Below are 25,795 nucleotides of genomic sequence, written 5' to 3' on the forward strand. Positions count from 1 at the left end.
TGGCCCTGCCACTGATACGGTAGCATAAGCCTGTAAACAGACTGGAGTGGGAAGTACTGGATAGGTGAATTTGATAGGTCTTGCACCTGAGTCTTCCACAAGGATGTAATCCCTGTGGCAGTGGGTTGGAAGTGGAAGTAGAAGTTTATCAGAAATTTGGGTTGAGTGAGGAGTGGCAAATAGTTTTTCTTCAATTTTTTTTCAATTTTTCATAGCTGTCTGTTAATAGTATACCGTTGCACTTCACTAGCACAGTTTGTTGACATTTACAGAAAATATTCAGCTTCGGTGAACAAACTAAAATATTAAATTCCAGCCAGGGAATAACATGGCAGTAAAGGAAGTATCGATTCTCGAAAGCTTAGCACTGAAGAGAGAAAAGAAGGAAACTACAAAGAGAGGAATAAGACCAAAAAAATGAGGCCAATGTGTCTCATCACACTAAAACAACTAGAGGCTTCTGCTGTGTGAAAAGATACTAAAACTCCTTAAGAACTTTAGATTCAGTGTATAATTGTAACTGTCTTTTGCATTGATTAGCTTTCATTTTAGTCATATTGGCAGGTACTTCCCCATCATCATCATCATCATCATTATTCAGATAAGCAGGAATTTTAGCATTTGTCCTTTCCTAAAACAGAAAACGGAGTATTGAATTTGACTATCATTACTAAATCATTAAAACATAATACAAACCTCAAATGATACCGATGTTCACGTTTGCCTAAAATAGTAACCTTTATGTGTATTGTTTGATTTCCAGCAATAATAGATATTGGTTCTGCATCATTCAAATACGATATGCGTCGCCTTACTGAGATTCTTGCCTTCCCAAAGGCATGGTACAGACGAAGTATAGTTCGAAGACTTTTCCTTGGTGATCTGAGCATAAGTGCCACATATAGTGAGGGTGAAGAATCTTCACCTTCCAGCCTTGATGGTGACCCTCTAGCGACTCCTCAGCCTCAGGTGAAAAGTGCCAATGTATTTGACCCTAGGTGAGTCTCAACCCAAGAACTTTTATGAAAAACTATAAATTTTTGTTGTAGGATCTTTATTGTAACTCTATCATCATTTTCCAGTGGCAGGCACAATGCTGAAGTACACGGACTTTCGAGATCTGCCCCAACAAATGAAAAAAGTCCAATGCTGTCTACAAGAGAGAAGTTGCGTTTAAGTTTGGAGACTGATATATCAAGACAAGCAAAGAGTAAAGGTATGTTTTCATGTAGGAAATATCACTCCGGTTTAATAGTAGAGTCAAACACTAAAGAAAGAATTCTATCATCTTACGGTATTTTATCTGCCAGTAGTGTTATTATAATATAAAATTTATTCCAATCCAGTGTTGTTCAGCGATACAGCAGCCTTCCATTGTGATTAATATTAAAAGACAGTCCTAGATTGCAGAAGGCTCTTTATTGGCTCAAAAATAATCCATTTCACATGGGTAGGGTGTCATCAGGTTATCTGGAAGTAAAATGAAAAACAGACATAATAAGTAACTGGGTGTGGTCCTATCCTGAGCTGCTATATTCATCAGTAAAAACCAAAAAAGTAGATATGCCAGATGTAAAGGATAGGAAGTATGTCCTGTCAATACCATGATTGGGAACCCAAGTGAGAAGATCTCTGGATATTTGCTTGAACTGCTCCACAATGAATATGTCTTTTGTGATAATTTTGGTATATCTAATAGAAGAGCGCTTGTAAAACTTTCGAGTGGCAAATCTTTCCCAGTGGGCAGTGATCTGCTCTCTTTGGGTATAGTAATCCTACACACAAACACCCCATTAAAAGAGGCTGTCTCCTTTATTCAAGATAATTTGCTCGTGTACCAGCATTTCAGAACTGATGAAATTGTGTGGGTAATAACTTTGCTTAGACTTTTGTCATCATACAATTATTTTACTTTTGATAAAAATTTTACAGCCAGCCATATGGACTAGCTGTGGGGAATTGTCTTGTAGGGCGTCTTACTGACATATTTGCCAATTATTTGGAATGTAATTATTTTGACCAGGCCTCCATTACTTTGACTAAAATCTGTTTTTACAGACATTATGTGGATGATATTTGCATGGCATTTGACAGTGAAGATGACAACATTGCACATCTGGTAGAAGAATTCAGTCGCCTCCATGGTAAAATTATATTTACACACAAAGTTTTGAATAGTGAGGGAGTCCTAAACTTTCCTGATATGAAACTTTGCCTTTTTGACAAAGTCATTAAATTCAATATTAACCTAAGCCTTCAACAAATGATTCTGTCATACATGCCATGTCCTCTCATCCCCGTAAATATAAGATGGCTTACTTTAGAGCCATGATAATTATATCACTGAAGCTCCACTGACAGCAGAATCAAATAATAGTGAACTGGATAATTTAATATATGTGACTACAGTCCTTCCATGATTGACAAGTTGTATAGGCTAAAGACAACGCCAAGTAACCATGAAGTTGCCAACAGTCCTTCACTGCAGGATTATAGATATGCTAAGTTCCTGTTCTTATGTAATATGTCCTACAAAACTGCCAGATTCTTTCATGATCTTAATTTAAAGATGGTATTCACCAGTTCTAACACGGTGCTGTACCAGTATATTGTTGTAACCCAACAAGGGTCACAACATATGTGAATCCCTCAGTCAAATAGGAAGCAATGTGGGATTTTTCGGGTCTACCAACTCAATATGCAAGTGGCTTTGTGCACAGGAATAAGTCAGTGACAGGGGCTGACAGGTTTATCAGGTTTCTGTGGGTGGAGACATACAAAGTGTCAGGCTAGGGTGGTAGAAACGAAGAAATGAGCTTCTGGGTTGGTACCTTTGTCTAGAATCATGAAAAGGAGCCAGTTCTTATTGCTCAAATTGGACCCTCAGGTTCTGTTACACATCACACTGTGAGTGACAATCAGTCATAGGTGCAAATAAGCCGTAATAGACTAACTACCCACAATCCAGAAGTTTGTATAGGCAAGAATGCAAGTCCTTTCTAGTATACAAATGTAATTGAATAGATTCTTTCACTCACATAATTTTCTGCTGTTAGCTGAAGGACACCCAAGCCTATCAGCTGGCAGGAGCTCTCAAACTATTGAACTCTGCCCTGCTCATTAATAGGGGGCTTCTTTGTACTGTATTAGGGTTGTTTGCTTATAGGTGGTACAAGACGGCATCACATCTTTACCTGCAGTTCACAGTCAGCCAGCTTGAAATCAGCAGTTCATTAATGCTTGCGACTTTATATTTGTCTGGTGAAAGTGTCCAGCTCTGTACATCGCAATCCATGTTTCCAGGTTCTACTTGTTAAAATTCTTACCAAGACAACTTTTTTTTTTCATCCCTTCGTGATGTGGTCATTACAATATTCATAATGAACAATCCCGTAAAGATATGTATACTGCTTCTGGAGTATACAAGCTTGGGTGTAACAAGTGTAATGCAGCCTACATCAGTCAAACTGAAAGGACATTCAAAACTAGATTCCAAGAACATTTGCTCACAAAGAGGGGTCAGGTAAAGCATAATTTTCTCTTTGATGAGTGTCTCAAATCTAGTGGCCACCAGCCACCCACACTCAGAAACCTTCTGACTTTACGCTGTGCTCCCAAAGGGAGGAGACTTAACCTCTGGGAGAAATTTAAATCATTAGGTGCTCATGTACTATGAAATATGTGTCACTCAAATTGCCCAGTAAAAACCAACTTTTTTATGAGTTTATGTTCCCTATCTTAAAGAATTTTTGGATTCCTACAGTATGTTTCATCAATAAGGCTTATTTTATATTTATATCTCTTCATGTTTTTACATTAAATAATTGTGTATTGTAGCCACATAATTCTCTTTAGTATATTTGAGGTTTGTAGTTTCTCTCATTGTATATTAAAGGTTCCTGCTATTCACAGAAAAGTCTTATGGTAATTTTAGCTTATACACTAATAGTCTGCACATGCACAGGCTCTGTTTTTGCTTTAGTCTTATTACATAATTATTCCAATGATGCGCTCACACTTATGTGCTCCCAATCCATGCCCCTGTGGATAATATTTTATTATGCAGATACTGGTTTTAATTTATAGAGCTGGTTGTAGGTTTCTGTTATGGTTGTATCTTTAAAAAATAGTTTTGTAATTGCATTATATTTTATGGAATATTTGAGAGTACAGTTTTGTCTTAATTTATGCTGAAAGTTCCTGTTCATGACAACAGAAGTATATGCCTGTTGCAGGATTAAGCTAATTGTGTTTTGGGCTATACACTCTTGACAATTACTGGCACTCTTTTAGTTTTAGTCATTGTGTACAAAAAATTTTTAATTTCTCTTAGAATTACTACCACTTATGTACCTTTTGGTTTGTATATTGTGTTGTATAGTGCTTTTTATGTTATATTCATGGTATTTGTCAGGTTCCCCACTCTGTTTATTGTATTACACACCTCTGCCACATTTCTTCTTCCTGTTGCTAAATCTTTTCTATTCCATTGTAATATGTTTGCCTACATGAACCCTAAGCCTCAGGTATTGCGCAGGTTTCTATAATAATGTTTATGCAATTTGTTTCCTGTTTGTGGCCCACTTACGAGAATTTCTTTTTCTCTAGAATAATGATTTTTCAGTGACAACTTTGTAGGTGCGTTTGGTGCCATGTAGCGTTAGATATCTTTACTAGTACAATCAGTTGCTTCTGATTTTGTCAGTACTGTTTGTACACTATGTGATTGTCGACTGGCCACCTGCAATTTGTTCTGGAGTCATGCTTAGTGTTTTTGAGTGTGGTCTGGTAGGATTCCTGCACTTAACTTAGGATCCACTTAGCAACTAATAAATACACAAAACCCTCCATTGCCAAAGTAACCTTTATAGTAATTTTATTAACGTGGATGCCATAAAAACACCAAACATGGAGGCAAAATGCACGCATCTAAAGGGTACTTAAAAAAGGAATAAAATCACTTAAATTTGTTTCCACAAGAGGAGAATACAACGTCCCAATTCGGACCTCGCTAACACTTACATTTTACTGACATTAAATATAACACGATAAATAATCATACATGTGACGAGGACAAATGAATAACACTATCAGTCTTTACAGATGAGAATATGACTATATCCACGAAGGTTCACGCCCTGGCAAGGGAGATATTTAACTTCAACATATAAGGTGATTACAGTAAGAGCTAATTCCACTCGACAAACGTAGTAACGATATAAGCGAGACAAATGTACTGAAGGAGGATAGCTGGATGTGCCGTAGTAAAAAGGGCCACTATCAACCCTGTCAGGATGTGACCTCCTTGAACATGTCAGTTTCAGCTACCTGCAACATACACAGAGTCATTTGTAGCTTCTTAAAAACAATTAACGTGAAAAGCCACAATGCATAACACACTAATAAAATAAAAATGACTACTTCAAAGAACTAGCTCCTCTTTAGACAAAGCAAACAGCAGAATATTAACAACACACAAAATACTTCTAACCTATAACAAACTAAGGTACCACGTAATAGAATATTGTCTTGAGCTCATAGAATACACAGTTTGACTTGCCTGTTTATAGGTCTTACAACTCAACTTGCAGTGTCAGCTTAAGCAAACCTGTGAATACAAAACTCGAAATATGACAGGAACAATTGAAGCCACTGACAATGCTAGGCTGCCACACAGAGTAGACAATAGTAATTTACAGCGGCACACAACCGACCTTACATCTCCAATTTATTATAATCACAATAAACAATTTTGTGAATAATAATTACTTACAGTACCATGACAACCTCCGAATAACACTTATTTCCCAAGATAGGTGCTGGTTTCGAAAGGCACCTTTAGTAATACAGAGTTCGAGTGTATTCACTTATTGGAAGGGTTTCAACTTTACATCCCTTTCCACATAGCTCTCTGTTTACACACTTCTATAACTTCTGCAACTAAAGAAGGGCATATAAATGCACATATAACTGACACAGATTTAAGCAGAATAAAACAGTACCTTAGTATGGCACAAATGGCTTCATTTGCTTTACATGTGGGATATCTTCACCATTCAGTAATTCCGAAATATTTTCAACAACGCATGAGAGCAAGACGTCGCCGTGGTATCAGCTATTTACTTCACATAATTTCCTGCACAGACACAAGGCCGACGAAGCGTTTTCACATGCAACAGCGGCGAGCATCACACATTTCCTCCTCATGCCGTAACGCATCTCAATTTCAGTGGCCAGTAACAAGAACCTATACATGCCCTCACAGCAGAAAAGTACCAAAACACAACAGTGCACCACCGCGATAACAAACCCAAGGTCCCATCAAGTCACTGCCGGGATGTCTCACTGACCTTGCCCATAGCATGCAGGCGTTGTACCACAGGCCTCACAGTAAACGTCAACAAGCCACCTCCGACGCTGCAAATATCCAGTCCACTGTCTCTTTTCTCTCTCCAACCACCCAACCATCAGCCTGAATTGCTGAAGGCAAAGATGATGACCCTATAATCGATGGCAGCAATGCCATTCTAAGTGTGAGGACACTGGTGCCAGCTGCGCCACAGCTCAGTCTTCATGGTTTTTATGTCATATTTTATGATGTTTTTCACATTTGTTTAGCAGCTGTTTTAGGCGTATTTGATGAGTGCTTTTTGGTATTTATTATAACAGTTTTTACATTCTTTCGTGTCCTTTACATCTTGCATATCTGAGTTTTTGGTTTTCACACTTTGGTATAGTAGCTCAGGGTAGGACCACACTCGGTTATTTAGTATATCCATTTTTCATTGTACTTCTAGATATCCTGATGACGTCCTACCTGTGTGAAATACATCAAATATGGTTTTTAATATTAATTATTACAATATATTCAAAGAGTGTTGCACTTGTTTTTAAATAATAATTCATTAGATATCCACTGCAAAATGGCTAAGCAGGCATGGCTAGAGGACAAATGTAAGGATGTAGAGGCTTATCTCACTAGGCGTAAGACAGATACTGCCTACAGGAAAATTAAAGAGACCTTTGGAGAAAAGAGGACGACTTGTATGAATATCAAGACCTCAGATGGGAACCCAGTTCTAAGCAAAGAAGGGAAAGCAGAAAGGTGGAAGGAGTATATAGAGGGTCTATACAAGGGCGATGTACTTGAGGGCAATGTTATGGAAATGGAAGAGGATGTAGATGAAGATGAAATGGGTGATATGATACTGCGTGAAGAGATTGATAGAGCACTGAAAGACCTAAGTCGAAACAAGGCCCCGGGAGTAGACAACATTCCATCAGAACTACTGACATCCTCGGGAGAGCCAGTCCTGACAAAACTCTACCATCTGGTGAGCAAAATGTATGAGACAGGCGAAATACCCTCAGACTTCAAGAAGAATATAATAATTCCAATCCCAAAGAAAGCAGGTGTTGACAGATGTGAAAATTACCAAACTATCAATTTAATAAGTCACGGGCGTAAAATACTAACACGAATTCTTTACAGACGAATGGAAAAACTGGTAGAAGCCGACCTTGGGGAAGAACAGTTTGGATTCCGTAGAAATATGGGAACACGTGAGGCAATACTGACCCTACGACTTATTTTAGAAGCTAGATTAAGAAAAGGCAAACCTGCGTTTCTAGCATTTGTAGACTTAGAGAAAGCTTTTGACAATGTTGACTGGAATACTCTCTTTCAAATTCTGAAGGTGGCAGGGGTAAAATACGGGGAGCGAAAGGCTATTTACAATTTGTACAGAAACCAGATGGCAGTTATAAGAGTCGAGGGGCAAGAAAAGGAAGCAGTGGTCGGGAAGGGAGTGAGACAGGGTTGTAGCCTATCCCCGATGTGGTTCAATCTGTATATTGAGCAAGCAGTAAAGGAAACAAAAGAAAAATTCGGAGTAGGTATTAAAATCCATGGAGAAGAAATAAAAACTTTGAGGTTCGCCGATGACATTGTAATTCTGTCAGAGACAGCAAAGGACTCGGAAGAGCAGTTGAACGGAATGGACAGTGTCTTGAAAGGAGGATATAAGATGAACATCAACAAAAGCAAAATGAGGATAATGGAATGTAGTCGAATTAAGTCAGGTGATGCTGAGGGAATTAGATTAGGAAATGAGACGCTTAAAGCAGTAAAGGAGTTTTGCTATGTGGGGAGCAAAATAACTGATGATAGTCGAAGTAGAGAGGATATAAAATGTAGACTGGCAATGGCAAGGAAAGCGTTTCTGAAGAAGAGAAATTTGTTAACATCGAGTATAGATTTAAGTGTCAGGAAGTCGTTTCTGAAAGTATATGTATGGAGTGTAGCCATGTATGGAAGTGAAACATGGACAATAACTAGTTTGGACAAGATGAGAATAGAAGCTTTCGAAATGTGGTGCTACAGAAGAAAGCTGAAGATTAGATGGGTAGATCACATAACTAATGAGGAGGTACTGAATAGGATTGGGGAGAAGAGGAGTTTGTGGCACAACGTGACTAGAAGAAGGGATCGGTTGGTAGGACATGTTCTGAGGCATCAAGGGATCACCAATTTAGTATTGGAGGGCAGCGTGGAGGGTAAAAATCGTAGAGGGAGACCAAGAGATGAATACACTAAGCAGATTCAGAGGGATGTAGGCTGCAGTACGTACTGGGAGATGAAGAAGCTTGCACAGGATAGAGTAGCATGGAGAGCTGCATCAAACCAGTCTCAGGACTGAAGACCACAACAACAACAGATATCCACTTAATGTTACATAATTTCTGTAGTGTTTCTTATTTGTGTATAAGAATGCTCAGTACAAGAAATTAATCAACAGGCACCAGTACAAGAAATCGACTTTTTAACTGTGTACCTTCATAGCCAACTTTGTCCACTTAACTTTCACTTTTCCTGTCAGAATTTTATTTACAGTCATATTTGGCTAAGTTTATGAATGATCATGGGTGTCCTATAACCTTCTCTCTATTACATCAACTACAATGTGACACAGATGTAAAATGTGATTGATTCATCTTGTTGCGTAAAATTTTCAAACCACACTCTAGAATCACTTGATAGTTCACAATTCCAGTCCATGCTGCATCTTCGTGAAGTGTAAACACACCAAGAGAATAATCCAGATAGTACAACGCCAAGCAGTGGAACAGCAATCTCAAAACTTAGTCCAGTTCAGTTCCAATAAAAAGCTAGATCACAAAAGTATAGTGTAAGTGAGGTTTTGCTGTTGGGTGCCACATATATGGCACTTTCCTTTATAAAAGAACTTTGACAGTTAATGATCTTCTGTTTCTGAGACAGTTAACCTTCGGTTCCTCCCATCCTATTCTGCAGCAACTCCCTTGACCCAAATTCCTTAGTAGCTTACCTCTTATCACTGTAATTCCTGATAGCTTTGTGGCCTCCAGTCTTCCAACAATTATCACATATCCATCTTTCTTGTATGTTACAGGCCATAAACAAAAATTTTTCATACCTGTATTTGATTATAGACGTATTTTGAAACTTCATTTCCTTATAAAGACTTCATTAGGCATAATAAGTGTCAAACACTTGAAAATTTCTTTTATTAAAAAAATTCATGAATTTTAATGTTACAAATTATTGTTCGATGCTTATTTCAGAGGCAGGCATTGTTCATGCAAAATCTGACTCTCCAAGTCCATCTGACCAAAAACAAGGAGCTGCTTGGGAAACACTTGTATTATTTGCTGTGAACTTCACCAAACTTAATGTCCATATGAACATGGGGAATGTAATGGGCAATGTAATGTAAGAAATTAAAATGATGTAAAAGTAGCATAACTGAAGTACTATTCCAGTACCATTAGTAAATAATCCTGTAACATATATATCATAAAAACATATTAATTTGTATACCCTAATACAGTTGTTTAAGATTGAAAAATATCTTTACAGGTGGCTAACCAAAGATTTTAAATCAGAGGGACGTCTGTCAATTGGAAGTAATGGGCACAAAAATATGTATATTGGGTTTGGACTTGGCGGTTCCAGTCTGGATGCCAAAGGAGGAATTGTAGGTGGTACAATAGAGCTGAGTAAAATTGATACATACAGTGAGTATTTGTTTTATTAGGAAACTGTAACTATATGCTAAGAATTGTTGACAGTTTGTAGCAATTATTTACTATATCCCTATGAAGATATTGACAAGAAATGAAAACACTACAGACCATATCTTTAGTTTCAGTGCAAAGAAGGTATATTCCTGGTTTGATATCAGTAATGAAGTGATTAAGACTCAAGTGTCAATTGCATTGCTTATTTATTTCATTCTCAAGATCCATTCTCCTTGGAAAAGAAAACACATTTCCAAGAGGTCACGTGCAAATGGTAAACAGAAATAAGAACACAAATGGTGCCAACAAAAACCCTAGGAACTCCAGAGCCTATCATCTGTCAGGGTCTGGTTGAGTTTTGACACTTTAATAAAAGAGATACATGGACCTGTCCATCCATTATTAGGAGCCCTGAAAGCTGCATAAATTACGACCACCCTCATTGACATGACATCTTGAGTCGCTGAATACGGCACTTTATCCCACCCTTCAACTGTCATTCTGCTGCTGCAGAAAACATTCTCAAACATGCCCCACAACTTTCAGCATAACATTGGCTGGCAGTTCCATCAACATTTTAAGACTGAAGCAATGCTTTAAATAGCATGAAACCGAGAAAAGCACCCGGAGCTGATAGCGCCCTTTGTGGAGATCACTCAAAGAGATGGCTTACCTCTGAAAATTAGACTCTTTTCCCCATTTCTTCAAATTTGCAAATCCTAAGCTGACTTGAAGAACCCAGTAATTGTCAGAATTTTTTTTAAAAAGTGACCGAACCATCTGTTGTAATAACAGTGGCCTATCATTGCTCTCCATGACTGGAAAATTTTTTTCCAAAAATTTGTTCAGTTACATCCATACTCTTTCTGAATGTGTACTTCCAAAATCTCAGTGCAGATTTCACTCTTCCAGAGATACTATTGATATGATATGTGTGTGACAACTGCAGGGACCAACAAAAGCCTTTAATATTATCATTCTATAAACCAGAAAAGGCCTTTGACCTGGTGCCTACATGAGCTGTGTGGAAAGCCTTAAAATGTTTCCACTATGTGTTTAACTGATTCAGGTTCTCCATGATGACATGTCTGGACAAGTGCTATAACAAAATGGAACATATGATAATTTCCCCATTACTAACGGGCTCTAATGAGGATGTGTCCTTGCACCAACTTTGTTTGCCCTGTACCTTCCAGCCATATTTTGACACTCTGTAAACAACACATGTTTGACAGAGGATTATTTAAGCAGCTCAGCCTTTATTCTAAAAAGTTCATTAAGTCTCACTCAGATAAGTGCACTGCTATATGCAGACGATGCTTCTCCAGCTCATACACCTGCAGAGCTGCAACCATCTGTAAATTGTCTCTCTTGTAAATATGAGTGATTTGGTCTAACCATCAGTATCCCAATAACAAAGGTACTTGCACAACAAACTCCTGTAACTGCTTTTCCAGATTTGAGTATCTCTATTTCCAACAATCTATTGAAATAAGGGTGATCATTTTCTGTACCTAAGAAGTATCTTAACCCTTTCCAGCCCAACTTTTATTTACTTGTGGGGAAAAAATATTTTTTTCGCTTATTTCCCTACATAATGATCGGAATAATATATATTTATAAGAAATTTTGTTATTTTTTTGTTTTTGGAGGAAAATTTGGGATGACTCCATATGGCATCATTGGGCAGAATTTGTTTCCTTCAGTCAGGTGGTTGGGATGTCACAGTGCTTGGTAATGGAACGTGAATGAATATTTTAATTACACAATTTGATGCAGTTTATTAAAGAAAAATTAGTACGTACAATAATTCAACTTGCGTTTCAGGACAATTTTATGTTTTTTTACAGCATGATTGTTACTTTACATGAACATTTAAGAAACAGTTCCTGTCTTTGGTAAAGCAAAGAGGTTTATTACATTTGATGCATTACATTCGAGAATATGCTGTAATGCACAATTTACATCTCTGTTTGTTTTCTACATGCTGTGGCCAGTGTCCAATGTTGTCATACCTTACATTATCAACTGAGCTGGGAACCAATGGGGCTCGTTTCTTCACAACTGTAGGCGATGGACTGTCATCTGATGGCCGTCCTCGTCTTCTTACCAAAATGTCTCCTGCTTTTAGTAGTCCATGAGCTACATCAGACCGAAAAATCAACAGAGACATGTGTTTGGTAATTCCTCTTTGTCTGCAATGTCGGCTGTATAGGAGCCACGCATTCACAACACACGTGTCAAGGAGGTGGAATACGATCCTTAGATAAAATCTTTTTCACACCAATATTACTCCTATACAAAGCAACCAGCATGTCGTGCAGATCAACTCCTCCCATCGAACGGTTATATTCTCTTTCAATGTCTGGCCTTGGAACATCAATATATTTTCGTTCTCCCACTGACCAACGTTTCACTGGTTCTACTGGACTTACTTCCTTGTATGATGATGCAAGAATGACAGACTTTTTTTATCATACCACTTCAGCGCTATGTTGTTCCTTTCTGTTTCAGTTCGATAATCGTATGATCCTCGTCCCTGCTTTTTCAGCTCACTGTCTGCTTTTAGATTGCAGCCTTGAAGTCTTGTGGGTCTAACAGTTCCAACAGCCAAAATGCCATAGTTTTTCAGGGCAGAAATAAGATTGCAAGAGGTGAACCAATTGTCTGTAAACACTTTAAAATTTTTATATTTTGGCAGTCCTTCCACAAGCCTTATCACAATATCACCACTTATATCAAGACCAGTATCATTATGTACAGTTCCTTTCCCTCGGTATATTTCAAAATTGTACACAATTCCACTAGAACCAGCACAGGCAAAAACTTTTATACCCCACTTGTGTGGTTTGCTTTTTACATACTGTTTCAGGGATGAATGACCTTTGAAAGGAATGATTAATTGATCCACTGAATGATATTTCTCAGGTTCAGCAATTGAAAAACTTTGTCAACAAATGGTCTCACCTTGAAAGCTTGTAATAATCAGGGTCCTCTCTTTGTTTCATTTTAGTGTTGTCATTCACATGTAAATAATTTCTTAGCTTATCAAACATATTTGTAGGCATTCAGTCAGCTATTGGAGAAAATCTTGTAGCCTCTGCCCAGTACATTCTGTAACTAGGCATTTTCACAACACCTGCTAGGATGTTTATCCCTATATACTTTTCTATTTCACGAACATTTGTATCTAAAGATGCACCTGTTTTCTGTGTGTAGTATAGATTAGATTGCTCGACTAGGTTCTGTATAATGTCATCACTACACATTGTTCTGAAATACTGCAAAGATGTCAGTTCATCTCCTGGAGGGTCAGAAAAAACTGCATTACACGATGTGCCAACTTCTTCAATGTCCTTCATTCTCCACCAAAGATCCCGGTGTGTATCACACTGAATTTTCTGAGCTGAATGACTTGGTGCAAGGTTTGGCTCAGCAAGTAATCTGGAAGCTAAGGAAACATCATCTTCATCATTGGCTTGAAGGTCCAGAATTTCAACCATATCAAGGTCCATTCCTTGAAGAAACTGTATATCCAGTGTAGTAGGGTCCTGCTGCCGAGCATTTTCAATCTCTTCCTCCACATCAGACGTATCAAGGTCCAAATCAGATAATTCACCTTCGAGAAGCAGCAAAAACATGTGGCTACATTGTTCCAGCTGAATACACTGTGCTGTGACTGAGTTCTGCAGCTTGATTGGGTGAGGGGTTGTGTCACTTACAGTGGGCAGTGGAAGAAAGGAGTCTGTGAGAGGGGGGGAGGGAGGATTAAGGAAGGATGGCTAAAATGACGTAGAGGGACAGCCGGTGCTTGGGATAGGAGAGCTGAAGGGGTAAGAATGTGACACAGAAACTGGCACCAGAGAGTTCGTGCAAAGCATGATGACAATGATGTGCTGAAATTTTGAATCACTCTATAGTTCTTCTTTGAAGTAGATGCTACTTTTGCACAAACATGAAATCAGTAAAATTCTTTGTTAAATTAGCTTTCAGAACTGTTCATACTTATTTGCAATTATTTATCAACAGTACACATAAGAGAAGATCCAGGAACAGAACCAGACCACACAATAGGCCTGAAGCTGTTTGCGCTGGAACTGCGTCTAGATTATATGGGAACCGGTATTCTCATGTCGAGAGTGAGCTCTCTTACAGTATCATTGCGGGATGAATGGAAACTGAACCACAGCAGAAAAACAGAGGCATTTAGTCCAACACGCAGGTATTCATTATAATCTGTCTGATTTATTACACATTAGAACAAGGTAGATTCTTATTACATACTGATGTATTGATATTTTATGAGAGTACTGTTTCATATTTCATGATAATTTTGATATATTATGAGAGTACTGTTTCATATTTTATTCATAAAAGATCATCATAGATTGTAACGAATTTACATTTTATACAGCATACTGGCATTTTGTAGAGGAAGAGACTATAGTAGTCTCAAAGCTATCAGATGTGTATCTGCTCTCATTTCACTCACTGATCATTGCCAACACTCAGTTAAAAACTTAAAGGCAAATGAAGATTAATGAATGAGTTACAGTCCCAGACGTATGAAACAATAGCAGAAGCAAAATAAAGTTTTGAAATTTAAGCATAAAGTCAATGTACTTCAGAATCATTACCATAATACACTGCACAAAAACAACTATTGTTACCATAAGATGTGTCCAAAAGAAATGTTTAAAGTAGGTCATTCTTTTATAAAAACACAAATTGTTGCTTAAGTCATTTTGGTAACATGGCATATTTTGGCATCCTGCTACCATCTTTCAGGTGCAAAATAATGTGTGATTAATAAATGTGCATCTGAGAATGGCAGAAGTTTAACCGAAATGCAAGTTAATGATAATTATGTCAGTACTGAACACTGAAGCTAACAGTATTTAAATAGTTACAAGTTTAGTAGTGTGGGTAATTTAATTATGTAATCTCTTATATACCCTCTTCCTTTATTACTGCCAGTGCTTCAGTTTTTTGTTTTCTATGCTGTATTTCTTCTAAAATTTACTCAATTCTTAATTTTATTTCTTTGTTTCTTCATGGTTCCCTAATGTCTTTATCTTTTTCTCTTTTGCCTGTCCTGCCTCACTAAATCATTTTAATGACTGTCCCTTTCACCTCATCTCGGTAATCAGCATGTAATACTGATCCAGTTGGTGACAGTTATTTTTGAAGTTATTGTCTTCCTACCCCACCATTTAACAGCAACTTATCAGTAGTAATATTTCTACCCATCAGGATGCCTCTATTCAGAGCACACCTAAAAATATTTAAGAGTGCTACAAAGTACTCTAGGTCACACTTACTCAGGTTACAATACAAAAACCGGAAAACTTGTGTACAAGGTTGGCCCATTACTGTCACGAACCCAGATGCACAATACAAAGGAAATTGTGACTAAAATTAAAGATGTTAAGATTACAGTGAATGGTTAATTCATCGCATTTTATATTTCCAATTTATATAGTAAAACATCCATTAACAAGACATCTGATGTTGCAAAGAATAAGTTAAAGAAATTAATATGTGATCATTTGGAAGTTACCAGAATTAGTTGGCACTGCCCTATGACTATATTAAGTATCAAAATGAGATTCATTTCCGACAAGATAGTATTGATGTAGTGACATATTTGTGAATCATTTAAATGTAACTTCTGTAGTAAGTAAGACACAGGCACTGATGCTGCTGGTTGGAGCTGAGGGTGCTGTTGACATCAGGTGGAAAGGGGATTTCTGTGAGCAGATGGATGGTGTAGCTATGGGTTCCCCTCTACCGCCTGTCGTGGCAGATATTTTTATGCAGGTGCTCAAAGAAACAGCACTCCAGTCTGCACCATTACACCCAGAATGCTGGATACAACATGTTGACGACACCTTTGTCATCTGGCCACATAGAACTTTAAGTAAGAGGGCCTGCAGGATAGCAATGAAACAATCTCAAAGCTGAACTACAGAATCTCAGGTCCATTTTTGGAGCTAATGGTTACGACATTAGGATGATACATAAAACTATGGTGCCAAAGGAGGAGGGCAATAGGGAAATGTAGAACAAAGCACAGAACACATCCTACTACCATATGTACAGGGGGTCACTGAATGTCTGGGCAAAATTCTCCATTGGGCAGGTATTAAGCCAATTTTTCATAGCAACAACAAGATAAAAGACATTCTGGGCTCGACGAAAGATACAATTGACAAGTTTCATGCCACTGTATTTTATGAAATCAGGTGCGAATGTGGACTGATGTATGTAGACGAGACTGGGCATCCAATAAGCACAAAGTTATCTGAACACAAGAGATAGATCCGTTTCAAACAATACAACAAATCAGCAGTGGCAGAACACTAGGAACAGTGCAGGATGAAGATTGAATTTCAAGAGGCCCAAATACTGGCAAAACATCAATTTAGCTTGAGGGGCAAGATCAGGGAGACTATAGAAAGAGCCAAGCAACCCGACAACGTGAGTAGAGGAGATGTGTACTGACTCCCAGCATCTTGGCTGCCAGCAGTGCAGAAGGACAGCTCTGGCAAAGCAACAGGCGTGTGGTAGGCCACAGCAGCGAAGGATAGGCAGAATCTGATGTGCCCTAGCCGATACTAGGCAGTTAGTAAACAGTGCTAAGCTGCAGTCACCACTCAGTTTTCTATTCACCGATTTCCACCAATGGCAAGAAATAAAGGAAACTGCAATGGAAAACACCTATTTCCGCCATTAACATACGCAATGCAAAGACCAATAAAAGAATACCTAAAACCCTTTCATCCTCAGGTCAAATGATAGCATTTCTCCATAGTATATAAGTAATTAAACTAGCGCCCATTCAGCAGTTAGCAATACACCCTGAGAAAGACGTCTTGCAATAGTCACCAAAATGTCGGAATTTTATGTTTCACAATGTGGTAACAAACCCAGAAGAATGTCTGATGCCAGGCTTTTCACAATGGTGTGAAGAGTATGCATGTAGATAATTTATGCTCAATTAAATGGCCTACACAGTTTAATAGAATTTTGTCAGTTAATGAAACCAATCGAAGCAGCAACTTTTTAGACGTGGAAAATGACAAATGTTAAGCTGTAGCACAAATTTGAAATTTATCAAAGAAAAATAAAATTCCTAAATTGTAAAAAGTCAGGTCATTCAAACATTAGTCTTCTTTGACCATACGCTGAGCAAATTGATTTGCGAAACAACAAAGAAAAGTAGACTGTAGTTGCCCCAGATCAGAGATCTATACTTTTGAATGGGCCAGGTGCTGAAAATTTTGAGTACACCAGATGCCCGAAATTTTTGAATAGGTCACACAAGAAGCCATTTCAACACTCAGATCAGAGAACATACAAAACTGACATATACTAATAACTTTGCAATGGTAGCCCCCCTTTGGAAGAATATTATCACACAATTGCAGATATTGATCACTCCCTACAAGCATTATATAGAACTAATAATTTTAAAAGTATCGTATCTGAAGGAGAATTTACTTGAGAAGACTGTAAAATTGCAATAGTCGGTATTTCAGTTGAGAGGCAGGCTGCTAGGTTTGCTACCGGTATGTTCGTACAGCACACAAGTATTACAGAGATACTTCGGGAACACAAATGGGAGTCAGCAGAGGGAAGGCAACAATCTTTTCAATGAGCATTAGAGAGAAAATTTAGAGAACCAACTTTTGAGGCTAACTGCTGAATGATTCTGCTGCCACTAATGTACATTCCGCATAAGGACTCCTAAGGTAAAATTAGAGATATTAGGGTTTATATGTCGGCATATATACAGCCATTTTTCCCTCACCCTATTTGTGAGTGGAACAAGAAAAGGAAATAACTGGTAGTGGTTCAGGGTACCATCCGCCACACACCATATGGTGATTTGTGGAGTGTGTATGTAAAAGTAGATGTAGATGTACCTAACTGAGGTAACATTTTGATATTGCCAATAAACATGTACAGAAGTGAAAAGAAAAACAATTCTCCTAGCTTTCAGAACTGTTAGTTCCATACTCGGAGAGGAATTGTGGAAAAGAGGGTCACATCACTCAGACTACAAGTTGAGAGGCACCCACCTGTTATGAGGAACTACACCCTTTCTTCCTAAGGAAGTAACTAACATCATTTACTATCTTATTCATTCATTCACATCTGGTAGCAAGAATTGACCATTACATATTAAATTGTTATGATAATTTTTTGTATGGTTTTTTTCAGTATTTGTTTATTTATTTCTGTTTATTCCTGCTACTATCAATATTCTAACATTGCAACAGCTACCTACACCTTACTCTGCACAGTATTTTCATGGAATATACTTTTCCATTCTCACACCAATGACCTTCTTTGTCACAGAAAAAGAGCCAAAAGTTTTCATTATGTTCGATCTGTTTCAATTGATCTGCTATTATCCTTGTCATCTTGTATTACTAGTCCTATTACACCTTCCATGAATACAATTACATGTAATATGACTGCTACACTGCTCTGCACAACTTGAGGACAAGATAGATGAAGTAACATAACATATTCACAACTTGGTGGAAATGAATTAAAGTGCTGAAGCATGTTGTCAGAGGTCTCCCAGTTGTGCACAAGAAGTCAGACATCACATGGCGTGATGTCAGCGAAACCGTAGTGCCAAATGGAGGTGGCCCTGCAACATGAGGCACCTGAAAGAAAGGGAAAAGTAAGTGTGTGTCTATTAGCGAGCAGTATGTTGCCCTGAGGTGGTGGTCTTCCTTCCAACATGCCCCAGAGACAATATTTAGATGACTTCACATGGAGAAGAAACATTGTGAAACTGGAAGAAGGGCAAAGTGGTGACAGGTGTAGCCCAGCAGTTTGGTATTGCTTACACATGCGTGAAGAGTGTTCCGTACCAGAGGCACTGCTGTCCAAAGGAGAGGAAGTGGTTGACCACAATCAGCTACAGCAGCAGATGACTGCTACATTGTGCAACAGGCAGGAAGGAACCCAAGGCAAACTGCAGGTCCACTTCCAACCACATTTAACAGGACATCAAGGCACACAATCCCATGCTCCACAGTGGCACAGTGACTACATGGGAGTGGATTAGTATGTTTTGTCCCATTGAAACCATCACATATACGACACTGTTTGTAATTATGCCAAGAGCATGGGGACTGGACCAACAAAGAGTGGGATTGTGTTCTTTTCAAATGAGAGCAGATTCAGTCTGAGTACTGATTCTGGACATAACTTCATATGACAAGAAGTGAGAACATGTAATGCATCCAGGAACATTGTCGAAAATGCTCGTTTTGGTGGTCCATGTGCTGTAGTGTGGGAAGGCATAATGTTGCAAAGGCACACTGACCCCAGATCTTTGAATGTGGCACACTCCCCAGCCAGCATCCTTGTGTCACTGTACACCTACCTTCCCCATGTACATCTTTTCAGGGATGCATTCGGCCCCGACTTCATTTTTGTGGATAGTCTAACAACCCCTTTTAGTTCAGTAATCACCGAAATAATAAAATCTAGATGGATGAGTGTTTTGACAGTTCTGTCTCATCCTTTTTTTCCCAGATATTATTGCCTCAGTTCTTTGTCCAGTAAAATTCTGGGTATAACCCCTCCAGAGGCCCTGGCCTCATAAGGTTTATGAAAAAAACATTAACTTGTTAATGATGGATTATCATAATATGTTCTTGAACTTTGACAATAATATGATTCTCCTCAGTTACATAATAAATGACACTGTTTAAAAATGATCATTTTCAAATTAAACTCTCCTTTTAAGTGTGACTGGATTTATATTTCTTCTCATACTGAAGCATTGCAAATGTTAAGATTCTTGATAAAGGTGCTTGTGGCTGTAGGCAGCTCACAAGATAATTTTGACATCATCTAACATAGAAATAAGTCACAGACTTGGCTTCCTATGGCTGATCACCTCCAACTGCTTCCCAAAGACTTTCTAGCCAAAGTTATATTACAGTAAACAAAGATAGCACACTTTGTCAGTGCACAGAGTTTGTAAGGTAACTTTACAGCAAATCTGAGTTTACGATTATAAGGAAAGTACTAATTAGAGCATAAATACATGTATATTCTTAAGCATAATTTTTGGTAATGAAGTTTTGTGATTTGGGTAATGTTAAATATGTAACTATCTGACTGTTGCTGACTAAAGAAACAAATCCAGGTTCACCGGATACTTAACAATTTCTTAAGTTAAGAATGAAAGGAATGGACTTACACAATATAATAGGAAAAAGATAAATAAAATTTCAAATAATAGTCGCTAAACAACATAATAATCCAAACAGCGCCTATAATGTACAAAGAGATGCAATTTTCAAAGAAAATTGTCAAAATATGAATGGTATAAAATGATTCATGAAACAAAGATGTATCATCGTCTACTGTTGAACAGACGACTCTATAGTACAGATTCATTTAAATGACAGTGTGATACCACGTTGAACAGTGCAGGTGGAGGAGCACTCGGAATGAGAGGATATTTCATGAATGCCTGCACTTTCCTCTGACTAAATCCTATCAGGCATGTGTGGAATGTATTGGGGAGATGTATTGCAGCATGTCTACATGCACCAATGCCCATCCAGCAGTTGTCAGCCACACTGGTGGAGGAATGGAATGCCCTACCATCTTCTGGCCAGCAAGAACGCAAATTTCAGAGCGTGTGTTACCGTCCGTGGTGATACACCCTATTAAGAACCCATGTCCTATCTTTTGTAATTTCCAATGGATCCTTCATGCAGTGATTCCATTGATAATTATTATCTTTGAATAAAAGTATAATTCCTGTTTGTCTCATTGCTTATTTTCTTCAGTTACCTGCTGTACTGTATCACTTCTTTCTATGCGTGGTCCAGGTTTCATAGAAATATGCACTTGGCTGTGACACATCATACGAAAGCTACTGTCATCCTTAAGTTTTGTGCATGGAGCATACAACTACTACTACTATTACTACTACTACTACTACTACTATTAGCCATTTTTTGGACTAACTCTCTGGAGCATCTTTCATGACTGAAAGAGAGAACAGGTGACTCCCATTTTCAAAGAAAATACATGTTTATTTATCTAAATCTATCACTAAAGCTCTAAGTGTATATCACTGAATTAGTTTGGTTAGGAATTGTGAAATTGAGTTCATGCTTAAATTTGAGTTTCCATGAGACTAAATGTCACTTTTGTCAGAGTCAGCCATACTTTGGAGCATTTGTCATGTAAAAACTACATTTCTTTCTTCCCAACACCCAGAAGCTAACATGTAATGACATTTGAATTGTTGCAATATTTTGTGTCTTCAAGAGGCTTTTGATGTGGCTCCAATCAATTGTTTGGCAATGAAAAGAGATGCTTACAGAAAATTGTGCCCAGTTCATAATTTCACCTTGGATTCTGTCTAGGCAAGAGCTCTTCTGGACTGTCGTTACCAGAAACAAAGATTGGCTGAGCTTCAGAGAAATGTTAGGATTTCTGTCAGTGACTCTCAAAGAGAAGATAGTGCTGTGTTTGTATGGTAGCGGTCACCTAAAGGTTTCAAACTAGAAGGGTAGTGATTCATGTGAATGCTGAAAATGCAAGTATTTTTGAAGTGCTTTCATTCTTTACATGTAATATCAGTGACAAATCACTACAGTCAGTGATCAGACCATTAAAATTAAAAACAGTACAAAGTTAGTTGCATTGTGAACCTTGTAATTATAAAGGATAATTAGTCAATCATATTTCATTTTTATGATTCAGAAAAATGCAGCTTTTCTGAAAAACAAGTAATTTGAAAGATATGCCTGCAGTCCATAATTGACTGTTGGTTGTTTTTCTTGTATCATTTGTGCGTAGTGGAAGAAATTTAATAACTTTAGGTAAAAGTTTCCCAGTTCTCAACTGATTTATTTTGTCATCTTAGAGAGATTTTCAGACAGAAACATAAAGAACAAGTGAACTTGTGAGGAATTGCTGTAAAATTCTATGAATCTGATGGCTTAAGTAATTTTAAGAACTACTTACTTATTCTGTAGGCATTAACAATGTTACAAAAATTAGGAAATGTATTGGTTGCCGAAGGCTGATATACACTGATCAGCCAGAACATTATGACCACCTACATAATAGCTGGCCTAATAGCATGGAGAACAGTGGCAATACGTTGTGGCATGGAAGGAGTGAGGCCTCGGTAGGTCGCTGGAGGGAGTTGGCACCACATCTGCACACACGAGTCACCTAATTCCCATAAATTTCAGAAAGGGGGCAGTGAGCTCTGATGCCATATTCAATAACATCCCAGATGAGGCAAGTTGGGGGCTGGTAAATCAATTGGAACTAGCAATTATTGTTTTGCAAACCACTCCATCACACTCCTGGCCTTGTGACATGGTGCATTTTCTTGTTGAAAGATGTCATGGCCATCAGGAAACATGATTTTCATGAACAGGTGTATGTGGTCTACAACCAGTGTGTGATGTTCCTTGGCTGTCATGGTGCCTTGCACGAGCTCCACTGAACCCATGGGTGCCCACACAAATGTCCCCCAGAGTGTAATGGAGCCGCCACCAACTTGTATCCATACGACGGTACAGGTGTCAAGGAGCTGTTCCCCTGGAAGACAATGGATTCACACCCTCCTATCAGCATGATGAAGAAGGTGTTGGAATTCATCATACCATGCAATACTCTGCTACTGCACCAACTTCCCATGCTGATGGTCACGTCCCCATTTCAGCCATAGTTGCTGATGTCATTTGCACATGCATGGGTTGTCAGCTGTGGAGCCCCATCATTAGGAGTGTTTGGTTCCTGTGTATTCAGACAGATTTGCACTATGCCAAGCATTAAAGTCTGATATTATTTCCATCACAGTTCACCACCTGTCCTGTTTTTCCAGTCTGCACAGCCTCCAACGTCAGTAACGAGAGGTGGCTGCCCAACCTCGCAATGTGTGGAAGTGGTTTCACCTTGGTTTCACCTTGGTTTCATCATGTGTTAAAAACACTTGCCACAGCACTCCTCAAACCCCCAATAAGTCGTGCAGCTTCCGAAATGCTGTTGCCAAGCCTCCGGGCCACCAAAATGTACCCTCAGTCAAACTCAGATAGATTGAATGACTGCCCCGTTCTACACACAAATAGCACGCTCACTGATACTACATGCACCAAGTGTGTGTATGATTAGCAGTCATTCCTAGCCAGGTGATGCCGCTATATCCTGGATGGGTTTATATTGATAATAGGTCGGTGGTCATAATGTTCTGGCTGATCAGTGTGGAATGGTGGTGAGGAAACAGTGTTCGTACCAAACACAGCACTACACATTATATGATTTATTATGGAATGTAAATGTGTCTGTAGATGCAAGAAATTATAACTAATAATAAGAGCCATATTTGTCTAAAGCTTAGCATTGGCTGTGTCATGTTTAATACATTGGTTTTGACAGCTGTTTTTGTTCGACTGCTAATATCCACTGCCTGCATCTGCAACTAACCTGAAGTCTGTGCTGTGGTTCAGTGACAGTTGCTACAATGATAATAATTTTATTGTCATTAGGTCATTACAGCAATAGAAAATGTCACGTACAAGCTACAGTTGTTAATTCAAAAGAACAATACACCACTTACTAACATTTATTTATTTAAATATAACAACATGAATATCACGTTGCTAGCTCTGAGTATTACTAAATTTCACAGCTAAATCATTCATAATTTTGAACTGTTTGAATTTGTGGACATTTGTTAAGAGAAACAAAGCTACGTCTTTAATTTTATGTAGTCCAAATTTCAGCCACATTTCATTGTATACCTCTTTGCTATTACCCATTCTGCGTTCAGAATACCAGCAGAGAACCAGCAGCCTTTCTTTTCCTGAAAAAGTCGGACCACTTTTTTTTGGTGCAAAATATATAAAATAAAAGCACATAATTTTAGTTCCTTTGCTTTTATGAAAGCTGTGCATCACTACCTTAGGGCTTGTTTTGAACTGCATTTTCATAAAAAATTAGTGCAATTTCTCCAGTTATAATTTCAAAGAGAGAGAGAGTGTGAGTGTGTGTGTGTGTGTGTGTGTGTGTGTGTTTGTTCCTGGTATTTACAGAACGTGTAGATATTAACAGAGGCCATCATATTTGTTGGAGTAAATACAACATTCCTGCCCTATCTTGATAAAAGGTATTTTTCATTAGAATTTTGAATCGCAGACTGTGTAGTCTTTAATGTACTAAGAGATATTACATTACATAAAATGACATTATTACAATTACCATTTTTTGCAGACCTGCAATGATTTTCATGCATGGGGATCTCGGTTGGGATCAGCTGCAGCTCATGATTTCCAAGTCAACAACAGCAGACTTGCTCAAGATGTTCTATAAACTAGAAGAATTCTTTTCACAACAGTTCAAGAGCAGTAAACGGGTGTTCTCAAGCCTGCAGCCTCGGAACACAAGGGCCAGCAGCTTTAAGCGAAAGCAGCAACAACCTCTTCAGCCGGCAAGTGCTAGCAAGAGGAGAGCCACAGCCATACCTGAAGGTATTCACAGTTTCCTGGTGCATGTCTTCAGGTCGCTCGGTAAGTGCATGTTGGCTTTTGGGTAGCCCCTTCTAATAGCATGTAGCAAAAGCATAACTTTTAGTTTGGTGGTTTTCGCTTTACAAACAGTAATTCATAATAGCTTTTCAGCAATCAGTGATGGAAATGTAGCAACATTTGTAAGAATGTAGTTGTAGTTCAGTTTTGCTAACATATTGTAAAGCATAGTCAAGTATATTATTTTCAAAAATTTAAAATGTGGATACATTTTCTGTCAAAAGAACAGAAAATAAGATCATGAAAGTTTCATGTCTCATCAATAATGAGATTATCAAAGCCAGAGCGCTAGTTCAGTTTGAGACAGTTGAAGAAAAGAGTAGTGTGTGAGTCTGTTGGAGAAGGCAACCCAGCATTCGTATGAAGTATTTCAGAAATTATAGAAACTAAAATCATTAAAGCTGTGGGCTTTTATTCCCATCAGTCTTCTGACTGGTTTGAAGTGGTCTGCTATGAATTCCTCTTTCAGCCAATTTCAGTGCAACACACTTAACATTCTCAATTACATGCTATATGTCTACCATTACAGCTTATGTCCTCTGCAGCTCCATCCAGTACCATGGAAGTTAGGTCTTAACACATGTCCTGTCATACTTCCGTTCTAGTTGGCGCTTCCACATATTCCTTTGCTCACCAGTTTTGTAGAGAACCTCTTCATTTCCTGACTTACCAGTCCATTTAGTTTTTAGGCTCCATCTGTAACGTAACCTCTCATACATTTCTGATCTCTCTTTCTTTCCCCTTAGGCCATGATTTCCTACAGGGTGTACATAAAGTCCGGAAACACTTTCAGTTTGCACAAGAAACAAACATTCTACAGATATTATACATATGTCATTTTGAAGAGAAACCCTGAAACGCTCTTACTACATTTTTGTTGTTCATGCAATCAAGCATCAGCACCAGGCATAACATCGTAATTTATTATTTCTTTACTACTAACACTATTCCCAACACCAGTGTGCAGACAGGATCCACACATACCGCAGAATGAATTTGCAAAATAATATCATTGTATGACACATAGTTCAGAAGATATGACCTCATAAACATTGAGGTGCATGAAAAACTAGCTTTTGCTTAAAATGGAGCACATATTACCCTGTTTATATTCATCTTGTGTTTTTATTATGTGAGAACTT

General features: G+C 38.2%; 1 protein-coding gene across 1 annotated transcript in view; it reads left to right on the forward strand.

Annotated features, from left to right (window-relative positions):
• The window catches only part of LOC124595233 (transmembrane protein KIAA1109), a 509,204-nt gene that overhangs the window by 433,351 nt on the left and 50,058 nt on the right, over positions 1–25,795 (forward strand). The window contains exons 74-79 of the mRNA XM_047133891.1: positions 764–998; positions 1,083–1,216; positions 9,604–9,751; positions 9,899–10,056; positions 14,089–14,281; positions 24,340–24,596. Of these exons, the coding sequence (XP_046989847.1) occupies positions 764–998; positions 1,083–1,216; positions 9,604–9,751; positions 9,899–10,056; positions 14,089–14,281; positions 24,340–24,596 (1,125 nt within the window). The remainder of the gene's footprint in view (positions 1–763; positions 999–1,082; positions 1,217–9,603; positions 9,752–9,898; positions 10,057–14,088; positions 14,282–24,339; positions 24,597–25,795) is intronic.

This window comes from Schistocerca americana, chromosome 2 (genome assembly GCF_021461395.2).
Source record: "Schistocerca americana isolate TAMUIC-IGC-003095 chromosome 2, iqSchAmer2.1, whole genome shotgun sequence".
Lineage (NCBI taxonomy): Eukaryota > Metazoa > Arthropoda > Insecta > Orthoptera > Acrididae > Schistocerca > Schistocerca americana.